General features: G+C 38.6%; 1 protein-coding gene across 1 annotated transcript; it reads left to right on the forward strand.

Moving 5' to 3' along the window:
* Positions 1-2,569: 2,569 nt before the first annotated feature.
* LOC127950344 (KN motif and ankyrin repeat domain-containing protein 4) lies at positions 2,570-18,096 on the forward strand. The gene is made up of 10 exons (XM_052547312.1): positions 2,570-2,710; positions 5,488-5,561; positions 5,685-7,172; positions 8,253-8,334; positions 10,514-10,840; positions 10,955-11,039; positions 13,511-13,730; positions 15,503-15,645; positions 15,796-15,996; positions 17,756-18,096. Exons 2-10 carry the CDS (start codon positions 5,546-5,548, stop codon positions 17,864-17,866), a joined length of 2,673 nt encoding a protein of 890 aa, XP_052403272.1. The 5' UTR covers positions 2,570-2,710; positions 5,488-5,545; the 3' UTR covers positions 17,867-18,096.
* Positions 18,097-20,467: the final 2,371 nt, after the last annotated feature.

Here is a 20,467-nt window from a genome sequence, read left to right on the forward strand (position 1 = left end):
GTTGAACTCAAAGCAGAATTCCAGCAAACGCAAGTCAAAAAGCTTTGGACCACCTCCAGTTAAAGGTTAACTTGCATAAGGATGACACAGTGACAAAAACAACAAACCTGACCTCATCTCCGATTCTGTCCAGCACAGGGAATGCGTGTCTGAAGAGCTGTAGGTGGACACATTAATGTGTGTATCATCTATCATATGTCTGTCGTTTAAGATTTGGATTAAAGCTTGAATTTATCATTTCTCATGGACCAGTAATCAATCTTTATGTTCATCCCTAATCTATGCTGTTTAAACAAGGATTGATAAAGCCATATTTGCTTCCTAATGTTTTTGTTACGAATTGGTTTACTGAATAGCCTACAGACAGATTGAATTTGATGCACATTATTTACAGCCTTCTCTTCTATTACTGATGGTTCAACCTGTTTGTGAACACAAGCATGTAAATATATCTGAGTACAACATTGTAGAATTGAACTGACATCCCAAAATGACAGTCATTTCTACAAAGACTATAATGCACTGTATGCTACTTCTAGATTAGTTGGAATCTAAAATTGCTAACCCTCAGGCTTTAGCAAGTCAAATACCCATATAAATGAAGAACTCATTGGCATAAGTAAATAAAAAATCAAACAACTTGGTTCTGAAGTGGGATTTTATTTTATTTATTTAGGACTCTACAACTGTGCATTTATTTTCCTGGAGGCAAACCCACATAACTAATCTAATAAGCATTAAAGTCATAAGCAGTGAAGTGTTTTATATGCTAATATAGTTCACTCTCTCGTAGACACCATTAAAACTGATTCCATTCAAATGAATTTGCATAAACGAGCTTCTGAAAACTGTAAAGGACCCATTTTCAGAAAACTGTCATTTGTGCCTAAAAATGTTATTTTTATATATTGCATATATATTTTTGCATGTATTTTCTCACCCTTAGATTCAAAGTACCAGGGCTATAAGTATCAGGAATTTTTGGGGGGTATATATATATGTCTGTGTGTGTGTGTGTGTGTGTGTGTGTTTTTACATGGATTTTGCATTACACACTAACAGTGTTAAGCCTATTAGATAATGTTGCTGACCAATGGCAGCTGTTTACTGAAAAAGACAAACAGGCAAAGCCAACTGGTGACCATTAGCCAAAGTAAAGAGGACCTGCATGTTTCTTTCATCACTGATAACTCTGGAAGTCTAGTTATGCTTGTTCCCATCAGTCATGCAGGACCACCTCAGATGACTGAAGTCTCTCTGTTTGGTGGGTGTCACATGCAAGCAGAGCATTTCATGTGGCTGCTTTATATCCCACAGCGCATGTTAGTCAAACAGTCCGATACAAATATAAGTGTTGCTTAAGTGAACGTAAGGAGAATACAGTTAGGACTATGTTTCTTAATTTTTAAAAGGAGCACATTATAATAAAGTCCATTTAAAAGTTCTGCTTTAAACTACGTTTTAAATCATAATTTTTTTAATAATTTTTTGTCATGCTTTATAGTACATTTATTTTGATGTGACGTGTAAAACACTTGATTCGAATTTTAATTGTAGTTAAAAGTATAGTTTTATTCAATATATTAAAGTTAATATTTTTTTAATGTACTAAAAGCTGTGTAACAATTGAGTATAACAAATGTATATTTAAATAACTGACAACATTTTCAATAAAATGGCTTTAAAGTATGTTTTAGTTTACTTTAGAAGTAATTATGAAATAAATAAATAACTGGGTTAAAAACACTCTTATATTAAACTAACCTCATTTCATATAAATTTGAACTGTAATAAAGCTACATGTTCATTTAAATGTAACATACAATTTTGTCCGAAAACATTACATTTAATTTGCACTCTTTAAAGTATGTTATTTTCATAATATGTAATCTTTTTTTAAAATAAGTGTGCTTCTTTTTCACAAAGGGAGCTAAAACAGAAGAAAGGAGGAATTAATTTTTCAACATTTTAAATTCTTGTAAACGTAGTCAGCCTTTCCTGATTTCTATACTCAATAAGCATTGCCTTGTTGATGCTGTTGCTGAAAATCTCCAATAATATATAAAAAAAAAAAAACGAAGACCAGAGGAAAGAGGAGATACTTAAAGAATGAATGGCATGTCCTGAGAGCGCCTCAACCACTCTGTGCCCTATACTCATGAGAAGCCCTGCACTATTTCCATGATTATAATGGATGGTGAGCACTGTGTTACAGTGGATTGAATTACCTAAAGTGTGTGGGTGGCATATTTAGCCACATGTGCTCGGAGATTCTGACGGGTTACACTAGGGTCCTCTTTCACCCAGTTTCATGTGGGGCTAGTTTTGTACTACTAAACTCGGGCCCCCTGCCATCACATGGATCCTGTTTGGGGAAACATCCCTCATATACAGTTATGCACAAAGCTCCGCCCACTTCTCAGTTGTTGATCCCTCCCTCATAATTTGATTGGAGGAATAATACAGTTTGCCTCCCACCCAGTGGCTCTGATTGGGTGGGAGGCGGAGTCATGAAAGGCCAGAGTGCCCACAACCCTCCTCCTGCTCAACACACAATAACACTGCTTATGTTTTGCAAGAATTTTACATTGGCATTGCTCAAATGTCTTTTGTTTGCCTTCCCCTCTGAAGCCTCTCAGAAGAAGGAGAAAAGTGAAGAAGACTAAACTCCAGAACAGAGAGGACACAATGCAGACTTGTGATGTTTAAGGTAAGATACAGCCTTAAAATATAAAATTAAGTGTGAATATTTAAACAACTCATTAGAGAAGTAATGTCAAAGGATATCTTGAATCTCTGAGGATATCTTTAAACTCTGGGTGCCCAGGCATTTACTTTTTTCTAAGCTTTTAGAATATTGCAAAAAAGTGATTTTGTGTAAACTGAGTGTGTGATTTTGCTTCCATATGATACGTCATTTGTTTATTTTTGGACAAACAAATTCTGGGGAGAGGTGGGGGGGGTACTCGAATGAAATTCAAAGACCTTCCTCTACTGTAATGACTGTGTCAGTTAAACAATCGAGAGATGTCCTGAACTGTTTAGATTGTGTGACAGGAGCCAATGAACAGGAGGCTTCAGATGGTGATTTAGAAGACTCGTTTTGAATGTTTCTCAGGCGATTATACAGTGAGTCAGAATTTACTTTGCTGCACACATGTCTTCTCATGTAACTGGTGTGCGTGCACATATTGCTGTTGGCAGAGAGCCAAGATTGTCGGCATGGACCAAATTCTGTGGACATGGAAAAAAAATCACACAGAGGGAGAGATGGAACAACACTCCAAGGATAAGAACCTGTAGATAGATAGATAGATAGATAGATAGATAGATAGATAGATAGTCACAGTAGTCATTCTGAAATGTCCAGTAGCAGAGACTCTCCAACACCCCCTCTCTCTCCATAAAGTGAAAGGGTGATGGGGGTCCTAGACCAGGAGAACTGATCTTTGGCTTTAGTCCTCCAGCCAGCTCCAAACAGAGGAGAAAGAATGAGGATCTGAGCCAAGGAAACCACACCGCTTACAGGGCCAAACAGGAAGAGTGAAACGTCTTTCTATTGTGTGTGTGTTAAAAATATGAGTGAGAAAGTGTGCAGAACCAGCAGTCTGTTTTATGTGACAGTGAATCAGGTCTACTTGAGCTGTTAAATGTGCATGTCAAAACAAAGCTAGCATAACATATGTTATTCAGAGATAAAAGAGAGAACAGGAGAGACACGTTTTAGTGATAGCACAATTAGGAGAGATATCAAAAGACTCACTTAGAAAACCACACAGTCATTTAACGTTATGCATTGTGCAGCAAAGTTTCCTTTTATATGACTAAATTCAAATAAAAACAATTCCAGACTAGTTTAAAACTCTCTAAAATGTTTGTTCCTCTCAAGTTTCCAGTTTAGTCTTTTTTTCCATCCTCCAAGCCTGTCCTTTCAGAGTACACAGTGTTTCAAATTTTGTTCTTACAGCGGTAGCAGTTTTTAAGTTGTCATGAGTTTCAATCCAACTTGTGGTGTAAGAAAGAATGCAGTGGAGAGAATTACATTTAATGAGAGGAGAGTTTTTTCCCCAACAATAATCATTTCTGTGAAATGGAGTGTGCCTTACTCTGTGAACACAGACTACATTGGGAAAGTGACCAAATAAATCCTAAATCGTCTACAGTGTCTGAATTAAAACTTCATATTAAAGTTGTCTGCAGAAGCAATAAACAGTACTCATAATGCTTTAGTATTTATATTACAGCTAATAATGGTGTAAATTAATTTTCAGCATTAAGGCAGAAATATACTCTACAAGTACTTAAGGGGGCTTAAACATCAAATCCTGTGTCATTTTACTGCATGTGTCACTTACAGCATAGTTCTAAACATGTCAACCATGTAACTTTCTTTAACTAAACTAATGCTCCACCTAATTGTTGACTGAAAAGAGAAAACTGAGTGTAGAAGACCGTTTAAAGTAAAGCCACTTCTTGCAATAAAGGTTAGATTTCAACCTTATGTAGCTAACATGTGTTCACATACTAGTGTAGATTAAATTTCAGCATACTGTATTTTGTGTCAGCATATGAGAGAGGTGACAATGGGGTCATGTCAGTCTGTGTGTGTCTACTTGCTCATGTTAAACATGTGCTCTACCAACACTGTTTATGGTACCTACACAACAGGTGTGATTAATCCTGCTTTTGGAGGGCCACTTTCCTGCAGGGTTTACCTCCAACCCACTTGCCTAGAAATTTCTAATGATCCTGAAGACCAGTTAAGGTGTGTTTAATTAGGGCTAGGGCTAAACTCTACTAGAAATTAGATTAGATACCCTCTTGTTCACTGGCTGTTTATGGACCTTCAGGATACAGGAAATATTGGTCAGGATATTTTCTATAAGTATGTTTCTGACAAGAATCCTGGAGCCCAATTTTCCTATCAGCCTAAGACTATATCAGCAATGCATTTTTTGTCTGACAGGGCCCATATACCTCAATTGTTATATCAGTACTTTAAGATCAGCCTACCTTAGCATAGCCAGGTTCTGAGGTATGTCATAACCAAAAAAGGTTATCCCCATTAATGTGTTTGTCCGGCTGATCTCCACTGATAGAGAAAAGACTGGTATGAAAGAAGGGCTGCTGTCATTTTTGATAAGATGGAGTCTTCCTACCAGTGTGAGCGATGCCAAAGTGTTTATGTGTGTTTGTCTGTGTGTATGCGAGCCAGTGGAAGTGTTTGGTCTCAGCTATTTGTGTGTTTACTGCATAGCTCACATTGTTTGGGCTGTGGCTGCTTCTGTGGTGTCTTGAAAGTGCAGTGTGGTCAAAGCGAGGTTGAGAGAGAGAGAGAGATGCGGAGGGATAGAGAGAAAGAGAAGAGAGTCTTCTTCTGCAAATCTACAAAATACTCATGCAACTACTTCGATCTCAAATTGTGTTCACAGCATTCAGAAGTACTTGATTGTGTTTCACTTAACAGCAATGTATTTTTGTCCTCAGGAGGCAGGAGACATACTTAAAACCACAAGAAGCTGAAAACAGACTTCTGCTAAGAACAATGGAAACCAAGAAAGGTATGAATCATACAGTTTTGTTTAGGAATGTGTGGTACTGCAGTTCCAGTGGTTTAAATACATTTGAACTGTTTTTCATACTGTGCATCACTTCTGCAACTCACCCTTGTGTTTTTCTTTTAGAGAACGGCATCTCTCCAAAAGAGAATGGGAACCAAAGAAGGCCACCAACCTATTCTGTAGAGACACCCTATGGATTCCATCTGGACCTGGACTTTCTCAAGTATGTCGATGACATTGAGAAGGGGAACACCATTAGGAGGGTGCCAATGCAGAGAAGGCAAAGAGGACGAAATAATGACGTCCTGTCACGTAACTTAAGCCTTCCGGGGTATGGATGTAGAGCTACAGAATGGAACTCAGTCAGCACTTTTTGGCCCAAAACCAAACTAAGAGATTCTCAACAACATTTTGAGTTTCGATCTAGTGACAGTGTCTCTGCTGGCTGTGTCAGGAGGGGAGAACCCATCTACAAGTCCTTCACATCTGCAGAGATGGAGGCTTTTGATGAGCAGCCCTTAGGATGTTATGTCAGGCCAAATCTCTTGAGAGCCTCCAGTTTACCCTTGACTGTTTTACTGAGAAAGCGCTCCGAGTCAACCGAGGATCCAACCAGCCCCAGCAGCCCCAAGGAATGTCTAATGCAAGAAAATGGCTCCTCTGAAGATTTATTCTACACTTCAGACAGCAGGATGGGTAGACCAAACGGGACCATCCAGCGGCTAACTGCAGCTCTTGAACGAGTTGGGGAATTGGAAGAGGAAATCAGAGTCATTCCTGAGCTCAAGGCACAGATATGTATTATGCAGGAGGAGCGAGAGAGACTTTTACTCCAGTTACATTCCCAAAACAAAACCACTGGGCCACAGGATGTTCTTACTGCTCCTCTACACATAAATAACTGGGACACTCCTTCAACTGCCAGTGAAAATCAAGACAAAGCAAGTGATGACTGGATGAATCGAGAATATGACCGGCTAGAGGAAAATGTCAAGGCTTCTTCTGAACAAGTTGATGCAGTTGTAATGATTTCAGCTACTGAAAGAATCCTTCCAGAGATTGAAAGACATAAGACGGTTTTGCGAGAAAGAGACCTCTTGGAAAACGGAGACAAAACTAAGTCTCTCACTGAAACACTCCAGAGAAAAGTTGTTTTGCTAGAACAGAAACTTCATGAAATTGAGGTAGAGCTGGACAAGACCAGAGCTTTGCTGAAGCAGCAAGTAGAGGAAAGTCTTCTCAAGGATGACAAGATCAAGCAGTTGACCATACAGCTTGAAATGGAGCGCACACTGGCCAAGGTGATTTCATCTGAGAGCTCCTTAGTAAATACACAAAGTCTTGTAACTGTGGTAGAACTGCAGGAAAGTGGGCAAAAGATGGAAGTTCTGGATCAACCTCCAGTATCACATGCAGACATGGAGCACCATGTGAAAAGATTGCAAGAACTCCTTCAGGAGCAGTGGGAATGCCTTTGCAAAGATGACTCTTCAGGGAAAATGTCTTCAGATCACTTGCCTCCACGTGTCTGCACTATTCAAGAGCAGTTAACAACTTTAGTCACCCTTCTTACCCTCTATGTGTTTCCTACTGTTGATGCTTCACAACCAGGTATGACTCAATTGCACCTTTAGAGGTACAACAGTTTATCACTGGGGTACCCTCAAAGGGTACTAATATGAACCCTTTATGGCAGAGGTCTCCAACCCTGCTGTGGGAGAGCTGCTAGGCATTTCTCAATGTCAAGGATACTTCCTTGGAAGGACTGATCCTTCCAAGTCACTTCCTTCAGAGGCTAGGTGAGACTCCTCTTTAGCATACGGAGAACACGTAAATGGAACAGGCTAGTAAGTGCACGTAATTGCGTCATTACGTCAGTGAAAAGGTCCGTTTGAATAACGCTGTGAATGTAACTAGTTATTTATAAAAGAAATGCTGTTGACGCAACCAATTGTTAAATGACAGGTCCGGTTCAGTTAACCATTTGTATTTGTATAATTTACAATATCAATACGGTAGTAATTCGTTCTGGCATTTAAACGTCAAACTTTACTTATATTTACTACAGTTATAACAGATGTTTGGTAACGTAAATACAAACCGTTAACACTCCGACTACGTTAAAGTTCGACATTTTTGAATTTTTGAACTAATGTTAGATAGCAAAGCTGCGTGCATAGGATTGTGGGTGATTTGAGAGCGTGAAGAGCGCGAAGGATACACATATGCATCCTTTCCTGTGTATGGGATATTCTTCGAACGAAGGACTCAGTCCTTGGTTGAAATTCCAAGGATCCTTGACATTGGAACAGTCCTTCGACTGATGTCGATGACGTAGCATCCTCGAAATACTGGCTTCCGAGGATCCTTCCTTGACATTGAGAAACACCTACTGTCCTGCAGATTTCAGATACAACTCCAATCAAACACACCTGATCCAGCTAATCAAAGTGTTCAGGGCTACTCAATAATTAATGTTGGAGCAGGGTTGGAATTGAAGTCTGCAGGATGTTAGCTCACCAGGAGCAGGGTTGGAGATACTTCCCTGCTTTAGGGGTTAATAAACTAAACTGTTTATTTTTTGAGGATACTGTATACGTTACAAGCTATTTTACATGTGCTATTTCTTCTACTGACAGTGTTTGATGTTAATGTATGATGGTCTTCTGTGGTTTTTCTGTGAATTGCAAGACTGTAAAATGATGGAAGTTCTTCCTGAAGTAGGAGAGAACCCCAAGACAGAACATCTGAAGACAATCAGCATAAGAGACAGGTAAATATATCACCACTATGGGCAATTTTATGTTAAAGGGGTGGTTGATTGCAATTTAACTTTTTTAACGTTAGTTAGTGTGTAATGGTGCTGTTTGAGAATAAACAATATCTACTGTACAAAGTTGCAACAGAGATTTCTTTTAAAATTCTAGCAGTTTAATGCCTACAAAAACGTCTGGTAAGGGACTACAACAAGCTTCTTCCCAGGTCTGTTATGTCACAAACCAAGATAAATTCCACCCCAGGGAACATGCAACAAAGGGGGCGAGGCCATGTTTTGCTGCTTTAGAGAAGAGGAAGAGAAAACTAGGGGCACACAAAATCTGTTCATACTGTATGTATTATGTCCTGACAGTAGAATATGAGACAGATAATCTGTGAAAAAAATCAAGCTCCTCTGGCTCCTCCCAGTGGTCCTATTGCCATTTGCAGAAAATACATCGCTCCCGTTAAGAAACAACCAATCAGAGCTGCGGTCCATAACTTTGTTTGTGTTCAGAATGTAGAAAAATTTATATAATAAGCGAATTAATCCATTTTCCAAACCGTGTTTTTAGCTTGTCCTGAATCACTAGGGTGCACCTATAATAAGTGTTTATATTCGGACTATTTTAGATTGCTTCTGGGGTACCGCGGCGGAGTAACCCAGTACCTTTGTGATTCTTCATAGACATAAACAGAGAGAAGTAGTTCCGACTACGATGTTCTTCTGCAAGACGCAAGCAGTTCTGTTTATTAACCGCTAGAGCGTCAAAAGTTACCGACTGCAGCTTTAAGAGACCACAACAAACAAACATACCATTAAGAGCCATGCTTGCACAGGTTCTATGCGATCCTCTTCCTTAATATTCTGTGCATTTCAATCGGACTCAGATTGATAAACACTGTTGGGAACGTTACTTTAAAAAAGTAATTAGTTATAGTTACTCACTACTTGTTCCAAAAAGTAACTGAGTTATTAACTGAATTACTCTATAATAAAAGTAACTCGTTACCAGGCAAAGTAACTATTTGCGTTACTGTAAAAAACAAAAACAAAAACAAAGTTGCAAACAAAGATGTCAGTTATGTTCGTACATAACTTTCGATATTTATTGCACGTCGACAGCAAGAGTTTTATCTTGCACTTCAAGTATTATCTTTGTAAGAAAAGTGTTTTGGGCCACTAGCTTTGTAGATGCGTGTGTCACACATTACATGTACACATTAAATGCACGTTCTTGGCTTTGACCACAATGAATTTGAAGTAGCGCTTATAGCTCCACCTTGAAAATGCCAACTTTTCATCGGATTACTCCTGGCTCACCATTTCTGCTGCTGCTGCGAATCTCTGTGTAGCTGTTGCGTGTGTGTGTGCGTGTGTGTGTGTGTTTGGCGCCGCTGGCGCTAGCGCGTGTGCCGGCATGTGTATAAAAACACTGGCTCTGATTGGCTACCATGAAACACATGACTCTACCTTAGCCAATCATAATCGCTTATCTCGTTATTAACCCACCTCCACACTCGCTGTGTGAGGCAGGGGTGCATTCGGATTACATAGTTTATTAAATCAATGCATAGTAACGCACCACATTTAACTTTCAGTAGTGGTAACGGCGTTGTAACGACGGGAAAAGTAATTAGTTAGATTACCCCTTTACTGAAAAAATAACGTCGTTACCTAACGCCGTTCTTTTAAACGCCGTTATTCCAAACACTGTTGATAAGCAATATAAAGGAAGTGATTGTTTACAATACAACCAGAGCACATTCTGAACTTGAGGGGCGGGATGTACAGATGTGCTTGAGGTGGTTTAGCCAGTCACAACAAACTGAGCCAGTTGACCAATCTCAGCTCATCACTTACTTCTGAGGGAAGGGCTTCATAATAACAGGAAAAAATCAAGGCGTTTGACAGAGAAGGGATAGATCAGTGTGGAAGAAAGGTAAATTATGTGAAAAATAATGCGTTTTTTTTTTTTTTTACGAAACATGAACACATATTAGACTGCACTCCATTAACACAATCAATCCTAGAAACAAACCAGTCAACCACCCCGTTAAACAGTACAAATGGTCTTGGAATAGAAAGTTGTAGTTTTTTTGTGTAGTCATACATAAAGACTTCAGACTAATCCACTATAACAGTGACTTCAGATTCAGAATACTAATACTCTTTGACCTTCAACATTCTGAAGTGGGAGCATGGAGACAGAGGGAATAAGTAATGCTATTAAACTGCAAGCGCATGCAGAAGTGGATGTTGGCCTTAAGAAGAATATGACTAAAGAGGAAGGCAAATTATGGACCACATGGACAACAGATTCCAGCGTAAAAACACACAAAAGTAAAAATGCAGAATTCAGTCCAAAAGAAGATACCATAGATGTAGAGACCACAAAACAAGAATATCTACACAAGAAAACAAGCCAGACTCTAGAGAATCAAAGTGAGGAAGAGAAGAGGGATTGCATTTCTTTTAGCATGGACTCAGATCAGAAATCCCAGACTATGAAGGAAAACAGGTGAGATGATTTCATCTTTAGGTTTCTTTTAAATGTTTTAATTTTAAACTTTTAAATTCTTACATCTCTTTTTACATTATAAACACTATTGGAAACCATCTGTCCCCCCGCCAGGGAAGCTGTTGATAAAGATTTCATAGAGGCATGCTATTTCCTGAGAGACCACATGGATAAAGTGTCAGAGCCTGATGATGAAATGGTAATATTCAACTTAACAAGTTCATATGTAATACTTCCTGTTTGTCTATTTTAGGCAGTTGTGTGTACTAGTTTGAAGCTAGTGACGAAAAGTTGCTGGTCCAATTCCCCCTGCAGGGAATGAGACATGAACCATACAGTATAGGCCCAGATTTACTAATCAGGGCAATTTGGCATGAGACTGGAATCCCATAAAAGAGCCTACAAGCATGTAAAGTTCTGTGGGTGATCTACTGACAAAGAGGAAATTAAAGAACATAAACAAATCCATATAATTTCCATAATGCAATCTACCAAGAGCAGCACAAATTAGAAACTATCGCAGCCATTTCAAGCACAGATTAAGGATTAAGGCATGCTTTTTCGGCATTAAAAATGCCACTAATACCAGTAAACTGACTTGTGCAAAGCTTAGTAAATCAAACTGCATGATTCATTCAAATACTCTCCTCTCATAAATTTTAATTCTGAAAACAAAACTTACAAATGCATATGCAACAAGGTTGGTTGTAAAAACTGTGTCCATGCTATACTGTGTCCACACCCAGCCAGCAATGACATGTGGGGCCCAGATGGGTTAAGTACGGTTCCATGGTAACTGTGTGGTCATGGGCTTTGGCCGGGTGAAATCAGCGGGTCCCATGTAGGTTTTGTAGTATGAGTCCCACATAGGAAGCCCATATGAGCTGGTTACATGGGCCCCATAAGGGACAGGCATGGGCCAATTGGGCATGGGTTTGAACTGAAAACACATATATGGGTCCTGCATAGCATATTTATGGGCCAAGTGGGCATGGGTTTGGTCTGGGAACACATATATGGGTCTTGAATGGCATATTTATGGTCCAAGTGGGCATGGGTTTGAACTGGGAACACATATATGGGTCCTGCATGGCATATTAACGGGCTGAGTGGGGATGGCCGGAAAAAGGAGCATCCAAGTGGCCATGGGTTTGAACTGGGAACACATATATGGGTCTTGAATGGCATATTTATGGGGCTGAGTGGGCATGGGTTTGAATTGGGAACACATATATGGGTCCTGCATGGCATATTTATGGGCTGAGTGGGCATGGGTTTGAACTGGGAACACAAATATGGGTCTTGCATGGCATTTTTATGAACCAAGGGGCCATGGGTTTGAACTGGGAACACATATATGGGTCTTGAATGGCATATTTATGGGCTGAGTGGGCATGGGTTTAAACTGGGAACATATATATATGGGTCCTGCATGGCATTTTTATGGGCTGAGTGGGGATGGCCGGAAAAAGGAGCGTCCACCACACAGATGCCATGAGTGTATTTTGTATTTTTTGGAGAGATGTTTTTTTTTATGTTAAATTTTTTTATATATATTTTTGATTTGTTTACCAGTATGTTGTGACATTTAATTTTTTTTTTAAAGATCATTTTAGTTGTTCAATTTAACAATATATTTCTTGCAGTTCAAAGCGTCAAGTGTCTTGTATTTATCTTGGACTTACATTCATTCTTCGTTTTTAGTTTTTCTTAGATTGTTTCCTTAAACCATTTGGCATGGTTGGGCTTAGATAGGCCTTGCATGAATTGCCAGTTAGGACCCACATAAGATCCTTACAGAGCCCATTTTAAGCCCATAGGGGCATCCACGGTTGAATCCTGGTGCAAGCCCACTTTAAACCCCTTTAGACAGGTGGGGCCCAAATTGGTTTGACGTGAATTACCCAGTTAAGACCCACATAAGACCCTTACAGGTCCCTCTTAAAAACCATCTTGGCATCCACGGCTGGCTCCCGTGTGGATCCCGGGTGCAAGCCCATTTTAAACGCCCTTTAAGCTGGTGGGGCCCAAATGGGTCTGTCATGAATTGTCCGGTTAAGATCCCACATAACACTCTTATAGATCCATTTTAAAGCCCACCTGGGTATCCACAGCTTGATCCTGGGTACAAAGCCACTTTAGACCCATTTGGGCAGGTGAGGCCCAAATGGGTCTGACATGAATTGCACAATTAAGACCCATGCAGTAGCCTTACAGAACCCACCTTTAGTATGTCTGGGCTTCCACAGCTTGCCCCAATGTGGATCCAGGGTACAAGCCCATAATGGGGCCCACATTTGCTGCCCATGAAGCCCTCATCTGGGCCCAAATGTCTTTGCTGGCTGGGCACATTTTCATCAATAATTTGTCTGTGTCATTAGTAAATCCTGGCAGCATGTTTCAATGCAAAAAGGTATTTTCTGCTGGTGCAAGAGCTTTGAGTAAATCTGACCCTTAATCTCAGGTACCTCCAGGCAGATTGTCATTGTCGTAAGTGAACTGTTAGTTGTTACACTTTGGAGACAACCACCTGCTAAAGGACTATTTGCTTCCTCTGCCAAGTCTAACCCTGCCAGATAAAGAGTTCCACAGTACTATGCAGAGGAAAAGAAATCTGATGTTTTCTGTTGAGTGGTAACTCCAATATTGGCCTCCTTTGTTGATTTGCAGAGTCGGGCTCTCACTGTGATGTTCCAGCAGTGGTTTCACATCTCTGCTGAGGAGGGAGCATGTGCTGACACTGTTGAAGTGTATCTCAACGAGGTTAATTCACAAACACCCACAGTCCTTCAGTTCCTGGTCAACATGGCGGATGATAATGGGAACACTGCCTTGCATTATAGCGTGTCACATTGTAGCTTCAGCATCGTCAAGCTTCTTTTAGACACAGGTCAGTAAGAACATACTGCTTTGTTTCATTTTCTCTTATTTTTAACTGTTCGAAAATAAATGTTTTAAAACAGGTCTTTAATTATGGTGTGGGAAATTACATTATAAAATCTTTCTCACTGTGATTGCAATCTACAACTCTTCCAAAACCTAGCTAAAGTAACGGCCTACTTTGACCATTTTATCCCTTCATTTAAAGAGTTCACCCAGTTCACCCAAAAGTTGATTTTTTTATATATATATATATATATATATATATATATATATATATATATATATATATATATATATATATATATATATATATATATATATATTTACTTACCCTCTATTTACTCAACCATACAGATTTAACTACATGCACACAGCTATATAAAACAGGCTGGGTGCTGAGTCTGACTGAAATTTCTGAAATAAATATTTCTGCGAAATGCATTAGGTTGCACAGAAGAAAGGCCAATCTAGGACCTGCCCCTATAGTAGCAAAGGACTATTATTTTGCTGTATAAACAGAGGATGTCACAGGCTCAGATTTGGTTGACCAATTGGTGGAAAGGGACGTCATGATCACCCACAAAGTAAACTAATTTTGAACTTATCCATTTTCTACCCGTGAACCAAAAAATTTGAATCGAGCCGAAATAAAAAACTTTTTTAACAAATGAAAAAACAGAAAAACAAATTTTCTCATTTCTGCTTAATTCATTTCAAATTAAAAACAAACTATCAAAACATACACGGACTGACGTTCTACATCAGAATGCCGGCTCCTGCATGAGCAGCACTACATGTAGCATCATGATACCTTCATGACCGTGAGTGCAAGACTGACAAAGAACAGAAGAAATTGTTGAATAAAGTCATTATTTTAGTTTTCTTTGCACACAAAAAGGATTCTCATAGCTTAATAAGATTATGGTTGTAATAACTTTATTCAACAGTTTCATTTGTTCCGTGATATTAACAAAGTCCTTACTACATATCTGGACTTTGAGCATGTCAGTTGCGTTGCCATCTATGCAGGGTCAGTAAGCTCTCGGAATTCATCAGATATATCTGACAGGTTTGGAACAACATGAAGGTGAGTAAATAATGACCGTATTTTCATTTTTGGGTGAACCAGACCTTTAAATTAGTACTGACATGCATTAATAGAGTGGTGCAGGAATGTGTCATAAAACCCATTTTTTGCAATTCCATCTGCCTGAAGACAATGGGTTATTATTATTATTTTTGTTAAATACTTGAAATAAGGTCTGTGGTTTGTTTGCTCAACATGTTTTATTCCATGACATTCTATTCTAATTACCCCCATTTTTAAAGCTTTCAACACCTCTTGAAAAAGTTGGTCGCTAACAAGTGGCTAAATGAAGCTACAGAAGTACTCAAACTTTCCAACTCATCTTGGACAATGGATTGTTTATGTGTGCTATGTCTTTTTATGCTTTGAATATAGAAAGGTTAGCTTAGCAACATGACAACATCAAATTCGTCATCATTTGTGTCTCTTTTCTGCTTCTTGTGAGTACTGCTATATTTTTAGTGTGGCGCACATGTTGCTGCCTTAATAGAGTGTTCCAAATCTATCACATGTGGAGTTCTATTTAATTTTGGATGCTGTCTTAGAATGTGATAGACAGGGCTTGAAAAAGAGCTATGTTGTCCAAATACATCTTTCTTTGAACATTGACATTGAGTTTGCCCTGCATCAGGTTTAATTTTCAGCATCCTTACATCCCTTAAAAAGTTGTGCTTGCTTTCCCTTAACCTTAGGTGTATGTGACGTGGACCTGAGAAACAAGTCTGGCTACACTGCTGTCATGCTGGCCTCTTTGACAGCTGTAGAATCACCAGGAGACATGAAAGTGCTCCAGCAGCTGATGGAGCTTGGAGACGTCAACGCCTGTGTTGGCCAGGTGACGGGAGGCATCAGCCAACTGGCTCAGTGTACACTTTACATCAAAATGATTTAGTTGAAATAGGCCGCTGATTTGCATAAGATCTGGCATGTTCTGTAATGTTTCAGAAGATGGATGTGTTTCTGTTCTAAATAAATGTGTCTTTAGGTGGGACAAACGGCTCTTCACTTGGCAGTAAGACATGGACGTGTCCCAATGGTGCGTCTCCTGCTAGAACAGGGAGCGGATCCTGATGCCCAGGATCATGCAGGAACCACTCCACTGATCAGCGCCTGTGATCGGGGACACGTCAGCATCGTGCGAATTTTGTTAGAGGAAGCAAACTGTGATGTCAGTTTAAAAGACAAGGTAATTTCTTGTGCATGACTTCATTTTAGCTGCTTCCCCCATTATTTAAACAGCACATGAATGCATAACAGTATGAAGTGAGCATATAATTTGTACAGGGTAATTAGTATATGCACTGTGACAAAAATACAAAACGTTATTGGAGTAAGACAACAGTTCTCTAGACTGGAGTAAGTTCAGTGTGGGTTGAAGGGCAACAGAGCTGTTTCTGCTTGACAGTTGACCTGTAAAAAAGTGCCATCTGCTGGACACTATCCTGTCTGATCTCTGGAAATGGTCAGTTCATGTTAACATGATGTCAGCCTCACACTCCTCATACAAACAACAGGAAGGGACAGCCTCCAGTGTGCAAATAATTCTTACAAAGACTTGGCACTTTCTGTGTTTGAGAAATACTTGCTTTGCAGCTGAAATAATCCCACACAGACGTGCCTTTATCACCTCTATGTGAGAGAATGAGAAAGAAAAAGAGAGTGGATGCATGTAAGACTAAATAAAAGTGGTCCGCTAACTAGAGCGTTAGTTAGGTGACATCTGCGTCACATTACAACTGAACAGCTGCTCAGAGAACTAATAAATCCTTTGAAACAGAGCAGGGGCTGTAAAGACTTCCTGCAATCTTTCAGATAGAAGCTTCCTGTTTAATGTCCACCTGTTCGATTCATATAAACACATTACCATTCAAAAATCTGGGATCAGTACTGTTTTAATGTTTTGTAGTTTTGTATGAAGACTCTTAAACTCATCAAGGGTACATTTATTTGATAAAAAATACTGTACAAAAAAACAGTAATACTGTGAAATATAATAAAAAAAGTGTAAATAACCATTTTCTGTTTTAACATATTTTAAAATGCCATTTATTCCTATGATGGAAAGCTGAATTCTCAGCATCATGACTCCAGTCTTCAGTGTCACACGATCCTTCTGAAATCAGTCTAATATGTGGATTTGCTGCTCTAGAAACATTTCTAATCAATGTTGAAAATAGTTGTGCTTTTCTTTTCACTGATCATTTTTTTTTCAGGATTTTTTGATAAATACAGAGTTTAACATCAAAGTAAAATAGAATGTATTGTTATATTATAAAATATTAGTACTTGGAGTGTGTTACATTTTCAAGGACATCACAGTAGGTTTTTTGAACTAAATGAGATGAGATAAATAGCTTTTCTAAATTTATAGATTTTTATTCCTTTTTTATCTTTTACTCCTTTCGAAAACAGTTGTCCTGCTTAATATTTCTGTGGTAATTGTGACTCAAAGAGAGTTCAGGAGAAGAGCATTCATTTGAAAGGATTTTTTTCACTTTTGATCAATTTTATGCATCCTTGCCAGAAAAAAATTAAAAATAAAAATCTTACTGACCCAAAACTTTTGAACAGTAATGTGTATACATTATTTTTTTGTTTGTACATGTATAGTACATATATCACAGTATTATGCATGTACAATGAATAAGATATTTCAATCATGAAATTCAAATCTAAATGGTCACACTTTGTTAGTCAGCTAGCTAAATATCAGCCTATCCAATTTATTTTCAAAATTGAAAGCGGCGCAGATAAGAATTGAAAATGTCAGATTCACTGTCACATGAAAAACAAAAAAACAAAACTGAAGCATATTTTACACTGATGTGAATGAAATCCCTGACTAGCCTTGTAGAACTATGACAAAAGACAGACTATATCCACATGCTTTTAAGATCTTTGTAGATGTCATGTATCATATTCATACATCTCTGTTTTGTCTCTAGGGCGGTCGCAGTGCATTATCTCTGGCAACACAGGCCTCTCACACAGAGATAGCAGACCTCCTGAAAGCCCGCACAGAAACCAAGAGCACAGACAAATGCAAGGTCTCTTAGAACATCTCAGTCATTTATACTTCAGTAATCATTCATGTACAGTTACTACTAAGAATATCAGCAATAAAATGTCAATATTATAATTGAATAGTCAAGAAGTAACAATAACGGCTAAATGTGCATCTTTCCTATAACTCAGATCAGAAATAAATATTTTGTAACTAACCCAGTTTCATTCTGAGTCATCTTGTCAATAAATTAAACTGTTCTATAAAACTAGTCCAAATCCTTTGGGTGGTTGACTGTGTATTTTAAGAAGACAAATCTTCTGACATCTTCAAAGCAGCATGATTTGCTTATCTATTCTAGAGGATTCATTTTAGTATGGTAAATCATCTGAAGAGAATCCCTTACCATGGACATCTTAATATACATAAAGTCACTGTGGAAAAGGTAAACATACTAGTGGGCAAACACTATTAATATAAAGTGTTATAAACTTGTAGCCTGATATATATTTTGTGCTACAGTGGCATTATTATAACACTCTTTTATACTGTAGCATTGATTCTTGAGGCGATCCAGCCAGACAGTGTCCTAGAATGGATGCCTCTACACCATATATCTTGTTTGAGAAAGAATAGTTTCTTAAATTAAACATACAATTGAAGGAATGTCAAGATGTTACTGGCAGAGTTTTAAAGCTTCAATCCCGAATAGTCCCAGCAAATAAATCACACTTGCAGATATGTGATTTGCATTAAACCGGATCTATTATGACTCTTTTTACAAGACGTTATACAAGTCTCAGGTCCCCAGAATGTGTCTGTGAAGTTTCAGCTCAAAATACCCCACATATAATTTATTACAAAATGCTGAAAATGACCTTTTTTGAGTGGAAGCAAACCGTGCTGTCTTCGCTTGTATCTTTTTAAATGCAAATGAGCTGCTGCTGATTTCTAAAATGGTTCCCCTTTTCTAGAAGAGGGCTGTGCCTCGGATACTCTGCCAAAAAAAACACAACTGTTTGGTTTTGATTGTTATGTCTGCCATGGTAACGTTCACGTGACATTGCTGTTCTTTCTCATCGTGCAAGTTTATTGTAAGCATTTTATAGGTATTCAATTTGACACTACTTAAGCATAAATATCATAATTGCAGTTTTTTTTTACATTTAGGAAATATGCTAGGTTGACATACTTGTTTCTCTGAAAAACAAGCCTACAGCCAGTCAATTTACTTTGAAATGTGCGTCCAGTTTCAGAATGTGTGTTTTTGTTTTAAAAGTACAATTTGTAAGATATTTGCAGTAAAATATCTAAAAACCACTAGGATAGTGTTATATATTTTGTCCAGCTGATTACTAATAATATTTCTAATGTTTTCAACTACTTGTAAATCATGAGAAAATTCCCATTTTAAACAGTGACACAACCCTTTGTTACTGCCTTTACTGACGTAGAAACCACATGACAACAGTGTCGTGGACTAATGCAGAAGTAGATTCGCGACAAACTTCAACTAGAAAGAGATAATGATCTCGCTTGTGTTTTACTCGACAGGCGAGTTGTTTTGATTCGTATCTTTACTGAAAACGTATGCTATTATAACTATCAACAAGATTAGTATTATGGGGCATACACGCTAAATGTGGGGCATCGCATCTCTAGACCCACGCGAGGACGCGTCTGATCCATAGTCTGATCGCGTCTTTGCATTGACTTTGTATGTAATCTACGATTTATCTTTATGTCTGATTGATGGCAGTCAGCGGTTGGTTAGAAGACAACAAATCCCATCATTCCTCGCTCCTTCTTAGCATCATCAAACCATGCGATTGTTATTGTTTTGATAGTGCGCCCTCTAGTGGCAGGTCCTACAACCTTTACCTTTAAGCCCAGTGTCCTGACATTTTATCCTACCCTGTCAGATTGTCAGTAAACCCTTCCCGGGTTAACTGCGCACGCGCACATCAATATCGCGTCCTTTGTCTCATGCTAAACAACAATATTTAATGTATCTGCATTACTGTAAGGGTAGGTTTAGGGTTGAGGTAGGTGTAGACTTTAATAAAAACGCAATCTAATTGGTAGAAAATAATATTTATTGTTGGTTTCCTGTAGCTGTATCCCTTCTAGCTACAACCGCGAATATAACACATAATTATTGTATTTGCAGTACTGTAAGGGTATGATTAGGGTTGTGGTAGGTGTAGATGTTAATAAACCCCTAACTTCACAGTAGCATTTTTCGTTGTGGAATTGTACTACCCACTGTTTTAGTGAGAGGTAGGAAAATCTGACAGCGTAGGACAAATCGACAGAACACCGGCTCACACTGTGTGATTTTGGCCACGATTTGCTGATCTGAGACAAATTTTGAAAATCCTAAAAGATTCCTATTATCTTAGGCTAAAATCTGTAGTCTTTGATGGCTTGATATGTTCACAAACGGCCATTGCGATCAAATTTTACCTCCTACGAACTTCTGGCAGTGTCATGTTTTGCACATAACCCTGCAGTGTGACTTCTGCGATGAACGTTAAACTGTCTTTGTTATTCAAGACAAGCCATGATCAGAATTAATGCTAGAGATTTCTTCTAAGCGCATAAACTCACTAAATCTTGTCCTCCGCGCACAGAATTCATATGATGCATTGCC

This window comes from Carassius gibelio, chromosome B2 (genome assembly GCF_023724105.1).
Source record: "Carassius gibelio isolate Cgi1373 ecotype wild population from Czech Republic chromosome B2, carGib1.2-hapl.c, whole genome shotgun sequence".
In the NCBI taxonomy this organism is placed as follows: domain Eukaryota; kingdom Metazoa; phylum Chordata; class Actinopteri; order Cypriniformes; family Cyprinidae; genus Carassius; species Carassius gibelio.

Coding starts and splice junctions, on each gene's coding strand:
- LOC127950344 (XM_052547312.1), top strand. Junction 13,731..15,502: donor CAAGCTTCTTTTAGACACAG/GTCAGTAAGAAC, acceptor CCTTAACCTTAG/GTGTATGTGACGTGGACCTG. Junction 15,646..15,795: donor TCAACGCCTGTGTTGGCCAG/GTGACGGGAGGC, acceptor ATGTGTCTTTAG/GTGGGACAAACGGCTCTTCA.